This window comes from Athene noctua, chromosome 3 (genome assembly GCF_965140245.1).
Source record: "Athene noctua chromosome 3, bAthNoc1.hap1.1, whole genome shotgun sequence".
Taxonomy (NCBI): Eukaryota; Metazoa; Chordata; class Aves; order Strigiformes; family Strigidae; genus Athene; species Athene noctua.
In genome coordinates this window covers 43,016,783-43,031,984 of record NC_134039.1, presented here as the reverse complement: position 1 = coordinate 43,031,984, position 15,202 = coordinate 43,016,783, and the positions used below count along the sequence as shown (strand labels likewise).

General features: G+C 44.2%; 1 protein-coding gene across 2 annotated transcripts; it reads left to right on the top strand.

Moving 5' to 3' along the window:
• The first annotated feature begins 12,199 nt into the window (after positions 1 to 12,199).
• On the top strand, positions 12,200 to 13,943 carry MYF6 (myogenic factor 6). 2 transcript variants are annotated; one of them, XM_074901490.1, is made up of 4 exons: positions 12,200 to 12,718; positions 12,994 to 13,084; positions 13,332 to 13,464; positions 13,732 to 13,943. In XM_074901490.1, exons 1-3 carry the CDS (start codon positions 12,200 to 12,202, stop codon positions 13,448 to 13,450), a joined length of 729 nt encoding a protein of 242 aa, XP_074757591.1. In that variant the 3' UTR covers positions 13,451 to 13,464; positions 13,732 to 13,943. The 2 variants fall into 2 exon arrangements, with proteins under 2 accessions (XP_074757591.1, XP_074757590.1); XM_074901489.1 differs by lacking the exon at positions 13,732 to 13,943 and having other exon boundaries at positions 13,332 to 13,633.
• Positions 13,944 to 15,202: the final 1,259 nt, after the last annotated feature.

Here is a 15,202-nt window from a genome sequence, read left to right as displayed (position 1 = left end):
TGTGAAGTGTTACAAAATTCCTGGAACCATGCAAACATCAAATTTGAGATGCTTGACTGAGAAAGCTCCCCAATGAGAGGTGATAATCTGAGCATCTGCAGACTATTGTTTATAAATTTTTGCTGTTGCCTGTGTAAAATCAACTTCTGCAAATACACATCCTCTACATGGAAAGACAACTAAATATAAGCAGCCACAAGGCACTGATGCTGCTTGAGTGTGCTCACACACTACCTTCCAGCTAGTAGAATAAATAATACAGTTTGTAAAGATGGTGCTAACTGTGTGATCATTTAATGACTCCTTGTTCCATGAAATACTCAGGCCTAGAATCAGCTGAGTCAAGACAAAAGAGATATATGTATATATATGTGTGTATAATATATATATATATATATATATCTCAAGTCTTTCTATAAACTAACATGACTTTTGTATCTAAATAGAGCAACACTGGTGATCCAGAACCTTCAGAGGTCTCTCTCCTCCAAAATCGGTTTCAATTAATTAGTTACTAATTAACTGGCAATCTTTCTTGGTAACTCTTTACTAATGACACTGATATTCTTGGATGCTGATTTCTCATTCTCTTGTAATGATGAAAAGTTATTTCCTTGAGAGAAAATGTAGAAAAAGTTCATCTAAGGCTTCTCATGTCAGTTTTTTTACAATTTGTGCAGGATGGACCTTGCAGCTTGAAAAATGATAAAAGATTCAATTTTCAAGGACAATCAGCATCAGAGACAACTTCTCTCCTACCCATGTCACTGCTAATGATCATTCTTGTAAACATTTCAGAGCCTTTATACTCTTCACTGTGTATCTTTCAAATAAGACAAAGTTTCTTTTTCCTGTTGTTAAATACTTGTTTGATACTTGCAGATGAGAAACTTTTTTAGGTGATTCTGTTTCATACTGTTGAGTGGACTCAGCTGACCTTGTAGGAGCACCACTCAGAATCTTTAAATTGATACAAAAAAGACTGATGCTGTCCTCCACAGCCAAAGCAGAAATTGGGATGATTTTGTACTGTCCAGTGAATGTTAACACAGTTGAGTTTTCAGTGTTTGCACCCCTGACTCTATCAGTGATAGACATATTCCTGATTATGATGACCAGTTCAGTTTGATTACTTCTTTTCCTTTAGAGGTTTGCAGACCAGTAATCAGTTCTGAAATATAAGTTGTCTTGCATATCTTTTATTTAATTCAACAGATCCTGATTCCTCAAAGCAGGACATGGTTTACTGACAACAGCAATGTGAATGCAGGAAGAAAGCAGTCTGGGGTTAGACTCATACCCTGAAGACTGCCTCCTTGCTGTAAGCACAACTGCTCTCATTACCTCTGCTCACTATTGAATTTGCAACTTGCTAATTAACATGACTGCAGGTAACCAGTTCTGAAGGAAAAGAACAATAATATGCAGTTACATGAACCGGTTAATGCCATGCTCTGAACTCATCTGGTTTTAACACCTCTCTTTTCATATAATATCCACTTTCAGAAAACGCTTGCAGACATTACTGATGAAGTTTTTACAATTAATTTTATTCTCATAAAATGACATTTATAATCTATAGTCATCTCATTTAAACTGTCCCACATGACATCCTTCTAAATTGGAGAGACATGGATTTGACAGATGGACCACTTGGTGGTTAAGGTGGTTAGATAGTCACACTCAAATAGTTGCTGTCAGTGGCTCAATGTCCAAGTGGAGAGCAGTGACAAGTGTTCCTCAGGGGTCAGTACTGGGACCAGCACTGTTTAACATCTTTGTTGGTGACATGGACAGTGGGATTGAGTGCACCTTCAGCGAGTTTGCCAGTGACACCAAGCTGTGTGGTGCTGTCAAAATGCTGGAGGGAAGGGATGTGCCATCCAGAGGGACCTTGAGAGGCTAGAGAGGTGGGACCGTGCAAATCTCATGAAGTTCAAAAAGGCCAAGTGCAAGGTCCTGCCCATGGGTCAGGGCAATCCCAAGTACAATTACAGGCTGGGTGATGAGTGGATTGAGAGCAGCCCTGCAGAGAAGGATTTGGGGGTATCAGTGGATGGAAAAGTGACTATGAGCCAGCAGTGGGTGCTCACAGCCCAGAAAGCCGACTGTATCCTGGGCTGCATCAAAAGAACTGTGGAGAGCAGGTCGAGGAAGATGATTCTCCCCCTCTACTCTGCTCTCATGAGACCCCGCCTGGAGTGCTGTGTCCAGCTCTGGGGCCCCCAACATAAGAAGGACATAGACCTGCTTGAGTGAGTCCAGAGCAGGGCCATGAAGATAATGAGGGGGCTGGAGCACCTCCCTCATGACGACAGACTGAGAGAGTTGGGGTTGTTCAGCCTGGAGAAGAGAAGGCTCTGGGCAGACCTTAGAGCGGCCTTCTGGTACTTGAAGGGGGCTAAAGGAAAGATGGGGAGGGGCCCTTTACCAGGGAGTGTAGTGATAAGACAAAGGGTAACAGCTTTAAACTGAAAGAGGGTAGATTTAGATTTCATATAAGGAAAAAATTCTTTGCTGTGAGGGTGGTGAGACACTGGCACAGGTTTCCCAGAGAAGCTGTGGCTGCCCCCTCCCTGGCAGTGTTCAAGGCCAGGCTGGACAGGACCAGCAACCTGGTCTAGTGGAAGGTGTCCCTGCCCATGGCAGGGGCGGTGGAACAAGATGATCTTTAATGTCTCTTCCAACTCAAACCACTCTGTCATTCTATGAAACACTGAGTTTTTTAGAAGTCCAAAGCACTCTACAGCTCCCATTGAACAGAACATGACTAGGCTACTATGTTTGGACCTATCAAAATAAAATTATTATTTGTCATTTGGACTTTATTTAGGAACTGCTGGTGCGCAATTCCTTCCGGCTGTTCTATTTTTCAGTTATTATAGCAACCAATAATACTTCAAAGTAATAATTGTAATGCTTAGCACTTCCAACCAAACACTTCTATTAGGCTGCTGTAATACACAAATGTTGTTTACAAATAATGACACTGCAGGTCCACAGACTCTGTTATAAGACAGCTGTTTCACACTTCACAACAAAAATATTTTCTCACTATTTTCTCTAAGTCTAAACATAGCTATATGTGGTCCAGTTACCAGTTTCAGAATACAGGTTTAAGATTGCTCTTCCAGGGATTCTTTATCTAATCAGAATAGATTATGTTTCTTTCTTCCAAACTTTTTCTCATCATTTAATTATCAAATAATTTTCAAAAAAACATAATTAGTACACTTTCTCCAAGAATCCAAGCACTTACAGCAAGTCAGCTGAAGCCTTACTTTTGATGATTTTTGCAGACAGAGAGGGCATCTGGCAATTTCTTAGTCTACACAGTTTCTCTGAAATGTTCTCCAGAGTAGTCTGATGAAAAATTAAATACAGGCATTCTTTGAGTATGTTTTTGTGAAGTCTGGCTAGAATGAGAAGGGTAAGCCCCATTTTGTCATGCAGACTTTCTGAATACTATGCCCTTCTCATTCCTGCCTTGTGTCCTATGTTCCAGATGCAGTTTGTGTCCTATAGTGCCAATTGTACAGGAAAGGGTGTCAGCTCAGCCAAGATTCTTTCCATATCTTGAAAAATTTCTTTTACGATGACCATAAAACTCCTCTGCACTTTTTGAACATCACAGGAATGTTTTAACATGGTATAGACCTAGTAGTCAGAGCCATTTACTTATTTCAAAAATCTCAAACAACAAATCTGCGATTTTCTTTGTGCCACATACCCACAACATGTTGAAGAGACCATGTTACTTTAAAGAACACTTTTGAGCCTTCAGGAATCTCAATGCAAGTGAAATTTTAGTGTATAAACAAGCAGAAGTTATTAAGTGAAATTATGTGGAATGAACAGAACAGAGGTGCAGTACAATACAGACTGCTGTATTTCTTGCACTGCCAGATCACAGGTAACCAACCTTGTTTACAAGCATGTACCTTAAAGGACACACAGCTGAATAACAGAATGACCTTCACAGCCTAAAACAGTTTTGCAGCTGTGCAACAGGTTCCGATAACAACATGATACAATATATGTTGGATTCAAGGTCATTATAGCTATTTAATACAGAGCAAATTTCCTTCCGGAAGACTTTTTCTCAATGGCTTCCATTTTCCAAAACTAGCAGCTATTTTCCTTCTGAAAGCCCATGTAGACCCTGGGGATTCTGTATTGACCTTTTCTCTAGTCCCAAATGGATTATACAGAATTTATTTTTTAAGTTTGAAGGTGATACAGGCTGTCATGTTTCAGGGCTCACACCACTGTAATTGAAGGGATTAGGAAGAAACTTCTCCGCTGAAACCTCTTCAGAGCATCCTGCACCTTCCACTGAAGTGTCTGATATTGGCCTTTCTCAGAAAACACAGATGACAAATTTGGTGGTCAGTGGTGAGTCACCATGTGCCTTTCACCCCTATATTTGATCAGAGATAAAACTTTAGGGACTTTTGAGGTATTTTCCAGGTGGACAAATGACTAGGTTATCACCAGGAAGGGGCAGAAGTACGTTTGTCTTGCAATGATTAGAAGTTAGCAGATGTAGGAGACTGTAAGCAATGCAAAAGGGCCCCACAATACACCAGCTAGTGTACCAGCCCAAAGAAAGTGGAGATGGCAGAATTTAGAATGAATAATGAAAACATTTGAAGACCAGTGTATTCTTAAGGAATTAAAGAAAGGTAGATCTGTGAAAACATTTTTTTCTTGCTGTAATGCAGAAAGAGAGGGAGAAAATAGGAGAAGTTCTTAAGAATTAATATATATCCCCTTTTATTTTTTTTTTTTTTCATTAAAGCCCTGTAAAGCCTAAGGATTATGGACATACAGCAATCAAAAGACTTGTAAAAAGCTACACAGAGAAAGGAATCTGACTAATGCTTGGAAAGGGAATGGTCACATACCAGACTACACAAAGTACATGTTGTGAACATTACATCAGTCAGGAACATATTTATGGAAATTAAGATCATGCATATATTCTTTTCAAAGCTGAGATGACTCAGCAAAGCTAATCATCGTACCTAAGGAAGAACTTGGAGGAGAACACTTAAGACATAGCGCAGATAACTCTGCTAAAGCAGAAAATGTGAGAGGACAGCAAACCCAACATTCTGTATTTACCATATACTGTAAAAGATTGATGGCATGCCACCCAAAGGATCTCAAGCAAGTCATAACAAAGTACATGACACAAGTTTTATTTGTTTAATTAAAAGCAATGTAGTATGTGGAAAGCAAGAGGTAACAATGACACATGGAGAACAAAACCTTGAAGTGCAAACCATGTAAAATGTACCCATTACAAATCATGGTGAAATCAACACTTCTTCAAAATTATGAGCTAAAGTGATCGTCCACAAAGGCAGAAGAATACTGAAAATAAAATGAACAAATTCTGAAATTATAGACAACAGAGAAAATATATAAAACTCATGAGAAACAGGTAATTCTATAGGGCTACGACATGACTGCATTACTTGAAATATTGTAGCTACATCTTGGCAACAGTAATATCTCAAAACATTCCCATTTCAGTTGTGTCTGTATTTTAAATTCACATGTGCATGGAATAATTGAGGACTGAATTAATGCAGCACCAGGACACAAGACCAGGTAATGCCTGCATTTGACTATAGCTTATTAACTTTATCTTAATCATCCAATGCTATGCATATATAATGAAATGGCTCGTTAAACTGGCACACCCATGTCAGGGAGCTAACACCAAGAAACTAAAAGAATATCTGGCAATGGATGATGAAACAGTTGCATAGAATTTACATTCAGAAAGCAATCATTCAGCATAATCATTTCATGGTTTCATGATGTGCTGTTTTAAACAATCCCTATATTACTGCTGAGGAGGGAGTTCTCTATATCCATTACCTTCACTGTACCTTCACAGCTTCCACTTCCAAGCCACTATCATCACAGTTTTCCATGAAGATCCATGCTTCTGCACAAATCCCTTGTGGGCCCCAGAAAAATAAGCTGTCATTTTTCCACTGTCTGAGCACTAAGCTCTCTTTCTGTCCACAGACAGCAGGGATGTGATCAGCCTGGGTACTGAATTCAGAAACTAGCTCTCCACACACCCTTTCCTTCTTTTCATTTGCAGAATTAAAATGAATATTTATTTTAATTAGTAGTAGCAACTGTGGTTTAACTATTGCCCTTTTGACTGAGATTAGGTTTAGATGACACGATCATCACATCCTGAAACTACATAGTGTGAAAATGCACTCTACAATTCCAACAGTTTGTAGTGCAAACAGGCAAATAAGTACACGACTGTAAAAATGGCCTTTCATATCATTACAAAAATTGTGATGGCAAAAATATTATTGTATAGCACATGATGTGTCTTGTACTTGTGCCACAGTTCATGTCCCCCATTTTTTGCCTAATCACAAGTAGAAGACATCTGTCATTATTACCACGTTTCTTACTGCAAGGAATGCCTGCTTAGGGACAGAACCATGGAAAATGCTTGTCCCAGCCAGCAACAGCACAACAGGCCTCCGGTTTCTGATTGGCACTCCCTCCTCCCCAGGAAAACGTCTTGTAGTAAAATAAATGTGTTTGTGCAGTGGTGACTATTTGTCACTGTAGACCCTGACACAGGCATTAAAGCATCTGCCATTTAGAACTGTGTCTCATAACTGCCCAACATGAGAGCTGTAATGAAATCCTACCTTACCATACTGAACTAGAGAAGTCTGTTTAGTTAGCAAGGTTGCACCTCTCAGATACTAACAGGACTGTAACTGATATGAACACTAAAGTCCATATCCAATCAAAGGAAAACAGCAATAATTTGGAACAACTATACAGCCAAGGCCTCTGTGAATAAGAATTTTTAAATCTTCCCCTACAAAGACCATAACATTATACAAAGTTATCTTTTCCAAGTTTCTACCTTTCTGGCTTCGGAGCTCCAAAGCATATACTGTACCATTCGCTACTCGCCAAATTTGTGTTTGAAGGATGATTGCTCTCACATGCTTTTAAATTCTCTGAAGTGGCACATACTTACACACAAGCACTGGCATGCAGAGTACACACACTGCCTCTAGTCAGCTCCTAAATCTCCAGTGAGAGCGCATGTGATGGTGTGGACATGCAAATAGTATCATTCCTTGGACAAGAAGAATCTGAATAGGGTCAAGTAAACAGAGTCTAGGTAAGCAAAAGTCAGCCAATAGCGCAACAACATATAAATGAAAGTCAATAAATAAAGCTGGTGTGCTACCCCTACACACCTCTCTGAAATTCAGACATTTTAAGGCAAGAAGAGATGATGAAGTTCAGCTAAGAAGTGCTCCTACATAACACAAGTCATGAAGTTCCACATGCTCTGTTCCAGCAGCTGGAATTACGCTTCCATGAATGTCAGTAAAGTTCTTTTGCCTGTATTTCCCATAGGTCATTGTCAGCATAAGAAATGTTCATCACCCCATAGAATCTCCACTGCCCAGACTTTCTTAAACTCATGGAAAATCTCTAATATCTGTTCACCAAACATTTCTGTAATAAGTTGTAGATTCAGGGACAGATATGTGTTCTTTACCAGACTACCTATCTTTCATGCACCAACTTTCCCCTTACAGTTTCCACATCTCTCAGCCATTTCAAACATCTTTAGAGATCTCAATCCTTCCCATCTGCTTAAAATTTCCTTCTGAAGGGAAAGGAGAGATGAAGTGTCTCATCCTCCTTAGCTTTTGCAATCCTTGGAATAATGTACTACTTACTTCAGCAGCAAATCTCATAGTGCAGCAATATGTCAAGCTTTTCTCTAGTTCTTCCCAATGAATTGTGACTATGAATACATTAGCAGATAACATAGGTGCACCAGGAGCAGATCTGTAGAAACTGGCAGTGCTGAAGACCTAGCATCCACTCCACATTCCAGGATGCCTTCCATCTTAGCTTGTCCTAAACAGAACCCAGATGACACACTCTGAGAGCACCCTGTAATCAGTATCAAAAGTGCAGTAAGTGGGGGCTATTCAGAGACTTTCTCCACAAGGGTATTCCTGAGAAACTGAGGATGTAAAGACATCCTGGGTGAGTATCTGAGTGCACCTCTTCACACATTAGGAGGAATGGCAGACAAGTGACCTCTAACAGCTTAGACTGCTGTCTTACCCACGTAACATACAGGTTACAAGTGACAACAAAACACGGACATTAACAAATATCTGAAGACATGCCACCTACCCTTACCTGAATATGCTACCAAGCTCAGGTGAGGTGGTCTTCTGTATGAACTGGAACTGACAGAGAACAGGACAGGAGTAAGAGCCTAGAGTTTTTCTGTAGCAAAGAGGTACTCTAAATGGTTGCCTTGAGACTATAATAAGGACAGTGTATCATTTTCTTCTGTTGAGAAACTAGATGAAAAATGCTAAAATTATAAAAGGTATTATTGTTCCTGTGGGGGGGGGAAAAAAAAAAAAGGACTTGTTAGAAATATCAGTATAAGTTATCAAGTCAAATGTTAGAGGAATTCCAGAAACTTGGTGAAACACAAGTTTTGAAGAATATGAAGTGTTTAAAAAAGACAGAAATTAAGGCAGAAGAACAGCACTGTGTATTAACAATAAAATACATTGAAAAGGAAAGTTTCTGCTAAGAAAGATGCTGTGTAACACAAGTGTAAAAGGGGAAAAAAGGAAAGTGGGAATGTGAACAGAAAAATTTTTGTATCTGAAGTGCAAACAAACTCCAAGAACCCCAGTATGCCCACAGCCAGGCCTACACTGATAATCTGTTCTTCAGAAATCTGCAAAAAGCAAGATAAGAATCATTATCTGGTAGTCAAAGGTATCTTAGCATCTCTCAAATCAAGGGGAGTATTGTACGAGTCAAATAGGGCTATAACAAAGACAGGCTGAAAATTTCACCTTCGCCCAGGTGCTGCACAGGGGTGGACATGCCTCACTCCCACTGATTACTGATGCCCCTGCAAAGAAGTGCTGAAGAGATCAAATACTAAAAATACACAATGCCTGCAGCTGGAAGAATCTTGAGGAGAGTGAAGAAGAAAAAGGAGGTATTTGGAGCTGTATGCAGTGCTATGTGGGTCCTAGATGACAAAATGTTTCTCTATGATTCTGGGCTGAACTCCTGCTTAAACAGTAAGGTGTCAAGAGTGATCAGGGCAGTTCCAGGCTCATTATTCAACCATAATTATCCAGAAAATTTTATGTGGAAAAGTGAATTTGGAAGGATCAAAGTTCTGGGGATCAGCTGTGACTTTAAATGCAGTGCATCTTTCTTGGATTTGGGTCATCCTGACCACCTACTGAAGTTACTACTTATATAATACTACTAATATAGTACATCTCACATTTTACTTGTATAAATATATTAAAAGCACATTTTCAGTAGAGTAACACAGTATTTTGGTGGAAGAAGTAAAAACTGAATAAAGAACTGGCCTCACAGACTGAGTTTTTCTTTAAGGGGTTATCAAGCCAACTGAAGTTACAAGAGGAGTTCAGCAGTGATTCTCCTTCCAATTCTATGTCCAGTTGTTCTGATTCACGTGCTTTTACTTCCTCTTATGTCTTCGTGTTTATATCTAACATGATCTGGAATGCAAGGCATGAAGAGCAAAAAGACCATCACCAACTTTTGAATCCTCCACTTGATCCACTTTGGTAATAGGTATTTGGTAACTGAGGACATTTTGTTCAAATATGCTAGGGTTGTTTGCTAGCTATGTTATGTTCACCAAGGAGCTGGAATGGGAGATGCAGTGTGATGGCTACAGCAAAATTCAAGTTGCTGATGTGATGGAGAAATAGGCTGACTTCACTCAAATTAAAATTCAGGTACAGCTGCTAGGAGTTTTGCTCAATAAAGAGCTGACTATGCTGTGCCCACGTTACTGTGAGGAACCAAAGCTGTTTAGCACTAAGTGCTGGAAAGAAATAACTTCTTATTTTGTTTCCGTTAAAAAAAAATTTTCAAAATCTGTTGACAGCAGAAGAAGCTACTGTCTCTTAAACTTCCAGTTTCCCAACTCCCTAAGTCCAGTTAAAACTCTTGAAAGGGCAACAATTTGAGTATGATATTTCTTCCTGAAACTGTTTTCATTTGTGCACCTTACCAGTAGATCGATCTCATCTCTGTCTTGTTCCAAACATTTCCAGAGCAGTAGCAAAGAAACTAAAAAGAAAAAACTACTGTAGTAGATGTGAAAACGTTTCAAATAATCAGCAGACTTACAGTTTGGTGGTTTGTTTTTTTTTTACTACCATCACTAATGGTGTGGGACAAACACCCCTGTGGGACTCCAAAGCATATAATGCCAAGGGGTGCCTCCTCCCTGGATAATCAGCAAATTAAATGAGAAACACGAGGGATGGTAAAACACGAGGGTAAAGGCCAGCATTATATCCCTTTTTAAAGGTAGAAAATTAAATCACAGGGAAATTAAATGACTGGTCAAAGGTCAAACAGAAAGCAAGTTGCAGAGTATGGAAACTGAGAAACTGTCTTATGTTCAGTTCCTTAACTGCAAGACTACGCTTTCATTAATCTGAAGAGGAAAAAAATCTCAGTGATGGAATATTAATATCAAAGTTAGTTTCACTGAGAACAGTCTGAATTTCTCTGTCTCGTCCAAAACTGGATATTGTTCTGCCTCATTAAAGCAGAAATGAGATCCATTCCAAAACACCGATTTGGTCAAAACAAAATCACAACTACTCTTTAAGATTTTTTGTACTCCAAAAAAATTGGTTCACCATCAGTTCTGGAGAAAGTCAAGTCAATGATCAATTTCATTGTAGCTTTTGAAAAATTAACAAAAATGCCACAGTTACTTTCAGAAAGGATGAAATTAGAACTACATTCGAGAGATATTGCGGTGTTCCAGGGGCTTCATCTACTTTTCATATATTATTGTGAGTTTCTATGAAAAAGCATATACATATATATGTGCATATACATGTATACACACACACATATAAACTTACTTATCCAGATAAATATACATAGATATCTGTGTGTGTCTATAGATATGGACACATACATAGGCATATACACATATATATATTTAGGTAAGCAGAGAGAAATTACAGGGGATTTAAGGAACACGGGGCAGTCCAGGGAAAGAGGCAAACAGGCCATCTTCCCATACTTTCTCTTTCCTGATGTAAGAGAAGCTGAGACATGATGTGACATTACAGTATATGCTAACAGAGTAATCACAAGCTCCATTTCTGTCTCGGGGCTAGGAAGCTCTATATACCTTGCCAGGCCCGAGGGATTAAACTGCAGTTACACCAGACGCCTGGGCTTTGCTTGCCCTAAACACTGTCAAGGACAGGGGCTGTTCAGAGAGCCCCGTCAGACTGTAACCCAGTCACCTGGAATCACTCCTGTCACCTCACGGGCAATGTGGGAAAGTTCAGATTAAAAGACTAAACCGAGGTGTATAGCTGTGGGTGCTTCAGCACCGCGGCAAGGCTCTGCCTTGGCAACCTTCCCTCTGTGTGTGGAGGAAAGTGAGCTTGGCTCCTAACCTTGGGCTGGCCCGGGCGGCTTGGGTCACAGGAATGGCATGCTTCAAGGGGGGCAGGGGGGGAGGGAAGAGCAGGGACTTCTTCTGAAAATATTAACCCGTCTGTTTGGAGAATGATGACTGCCTTTGAAATCTCTCCGTAGAGATCTAAACTTAGCATTGGGGCAAGGAGCGCGCACGGGGGGGTGTGAGAGGTGGTCTGGGGGAGGGCTCCCTGTGAAGCCCCTCGCCTCTGTCTTCCAGCCGTGCCCCCTCGGGCCCAGGGACAGGGCAGACACCACTCCTGAGCCCCCACCTCACACTCCTTTGCTGCACCCAAAACTCATGCGATTTCATGCTAGGGGGTAGTTGAGTTGTATATTTCTTTTTTGCTTGTTTTCCTTTTTTTTTAATTTGCCTCTCTTCCCTCATGCCTCCCCCCGCCTCCCTTCTAAATAGGAGATGTTCCCAGGACAGCGCCCAGGAGACTGGCTGGAATCAGTTTTGGAGGGTGATGCACCGCGACAGCTAAAAGTTGGATAGGGTTTCAGCAGCTCCTATATAAAGCAGGGGGGACTTATGTCACCGCACTAATTAAATTCCATCTGGGTTGTTCCTCGGGGTGTTTTTGAGCCTGCCACCCAACTCAAGCAGGCAGAGAGGCCGAGGGACAGCATGATGATGGACCTTTTTGAAACTGGCTCCTATTTCTTCTACTTGGATGGGGAGAATGGAGCCCTGCAGCAGCTGGAGATGGCTGAGGGATCCCCACTGTACCCAAGCAGCGATGGCACCTTGTCCCCCTGTCAGGACCAAATGCCGCCGGAGGCTGGCAGTGACAGCAGCGGAGAGGAGCATGTGCTGGCACCCCCGGGACTACAACCCCCTCACTGCCCCGGCCAGTGTTTGATCTGGGCTTGTAAAACTTGCAAGAGAAAGTCGGCCCCCACGGACAGACGGAAAGCAGCCACCCTGCGGGAGAGGAGGAGACTGAAGAAGATCAACGAAGCCTTCGAGGCCCTGAAAAGGCGGACTGTGGCGAACCCCAACCAGAGGCTGCCCAAGGTGGAGATCCTGAGGAGCGCCATCAGCTACATCGAGCGGCTGCAAGACCTCTTGCACAGGCTGGATCAGCAGGAGAAAATGCAGGAGATCGGGGGGGGGGCCTTCAGCTTCAGCCCCAAGCAGGGCAACGTAAGCACCGCCGCTTGATTCCTCCCGCCGCCCGGGCATCCAGCTGCGAAGCCGCCGCGCCCGTCCCCTCCCCTCCTCCTCCTCCTCGGCACGGCCCCTGCGGCAGCCGCGGCGGGCGGGCGGGCGGGCTCGGAGGGGGCTGCTGGAGGAAGGTGCGAGCTCCCGGGGCCTCGGACGGGCGGCCCAGCCCGGGGAGCCGCGGCCCAGGCCCACCCCGCTAACGCCCGTCCTCTGTCCCCCCGCGTGTCGCTCCCGCCCCCGCCCGTGTGCCGCAGATCCCCAGCTCGGACTTCCTGAGCACCTGCAGCTCCGACTGGCAAAGCCTTTCTGACCATTCCCCGGCCCTGGGAGCCAGCCCCAAGGAAGGTAACTCGCTCCGCGGCCGCCCTCCTCCCCGGTCCGCCGGGCCGTGCGCTCCCGCCGCCGCCGCGCCGCCCGCCCTTCCCCTCGCGGTCGCGGTCGCCAATGGCCGGCGGCGGCCCCCGGCGCCCCCTCACCCCCGGCGCCCCCTCACCCCGCGGCGCCCGGGCGCTCCGCCCGTCGCCAGCCCTGCCCCGCAGGTCCGGCGAGGAAGAACCGTTGGCTCTTTAATCCCTTTTCTCTCGTTGAGCAGGAGGCTCCATCGTCGAGTCGTCGGCCTCCAGCAGCCTGCGCTGCCTCTCCTCCATAGTGGACAGTATTTCTTCCGACGAGCCCAAACTGCCCAGCGCGGAGGAAGTGGTGGAGAAATAAATCCGGTTGCTCTGGTAGTATATTTAACGGAGATGGAGCCCCCACCCCCTTCCCTCTAAACTAAGTAATGAAGCAAATTAACACAGTGGAGAGCCCAGGCAGGGGCCTTGTTAAGGTCGAGTCAAGGTACACCTACCCCAAAGAAAAAGAGCCCTCACCAACTCGAGCCAAACAGACTTTCCCTTTTTTCCCCCCCCCCCCCCCGAGTTTTTTTCCAATTGTGTTGCATAGACCACCCCCCCTCCGGTTTTTTTTGTTTTTTTTTTTTTTTTTAATTTAAGGTACTCACCTGTGTACCGGTGATCTGCTTTGTCTGCGACTCACCGGAAAGTTCGTTCATTCCTGTCTGAGTGAAGCTGTTGGCTGCATTTCGTGTTAGGCATATTTAAAGAGTTCCCACCTTGTTTCGTTCCTGTAAATAATTTCAGTACTGTCTTTTCTTTTGTAAACATAACAAATATATATTTAAATGGTGGAATGTGATATTGTATATAAGAACAGACGGATTTCTTGGATTGTAAAATAAAGCTCTTTGTGTTACAGTGTTTTCCCCCTCCTCGTAATTAAGTAATAACCCGATCCCAGCGTTAAAACCTGCCACTGACTTCAGCAAGATCAAGCCCCGAAGAGTCAGACATATGTACACAAGATATGACATGTGTGGCTGGAGGCAGCCCTCAGGACTGATTTTTCCCTCATTTTCTCCCCTTACCTAGGGTCGGACCCGCAGTGTTCATTACCGGCTTCCCCTGTCTTGCCAAGGGAAGCGGGGAGGGCCGGGGCTGGGGCCGCAGCCTGTCTGGCTGCCCGCAGCACTTCGCCACCCGTTCCCTCGCCATGGCTGGGGAGTGTGCTTCGCCCCCGCTCCCCCTCAGGAAAGCGGTGCTGCTCCCCCAGAATGTCCGACGCGGCCCCTCGTGTAACTCGCCAGGCAGGGACGCTTCTTCGGCCTTGTCCTGCACGGTGTGGGTGAGCTTGGAAAATGGAAGTGTGAAGAGCCCCCCCTCCCCCCATGCCTTGGTCTTGAGGGAGGCTCTACGAGTGTCACCTTTTCCTCTCGGCACTGGAGGCCTTGAACCCTGGCCTTGTCTGCGGCAAAGCTGGTGGGCCTTCTACCCCCAGCGGGGCAGCCACAGGCTGTGACAGGAGCCCGCTCCCTCAGGGGTCGGAAGCTGAGTTCTTCCCAGGAAAGGTAACTCCCCTTGACTTCCTTGAGCCTGAGGGAGAAGAGAATAGGGTCCCTCAGGGAGGAAAGAGTTAAGCGGCCGAAAAGGGGTTGTGGAGGGGGGGTAGCAACATATGAAGCCTTTCACTCAGTGGTGTAAAAAAACCCCAGCCTCGCTGCGGATGGTGAGCTGGGCTGTTCCCGGTCAGAGTGTTACGGCTCGTAACGGGCTGTTTGTACCCGCGGGAAGGGGCGACCACCGGGGAACAGTCACTCTCTGCCCTGCACACGCACGCCGGAAAGCGGGCAAAAGCTGCGGGACGGTGCTTCAACTCTGCCCACGGGCGCTCTCCTTGTCAGCTTTAACCCTTGATTATTTTGGGGTTGGTTTTTTTTTGAAAGATCGCAGCCACGTTTGGGGAAGGTCTCCCCCTTGGCGGCCGGCTCGGGCACGGGTACATCCGTCTGAAGGGGAAGCTCTGGAAAGAGACTGCCCTGAGACCTGGCTCCATCGCCGTGCCCTCCTTCCTCCGTGCCGCCACCGTGGCCAGCCTGCTTTCTAAACCAGTTAAGTAGTCGCTCTAATT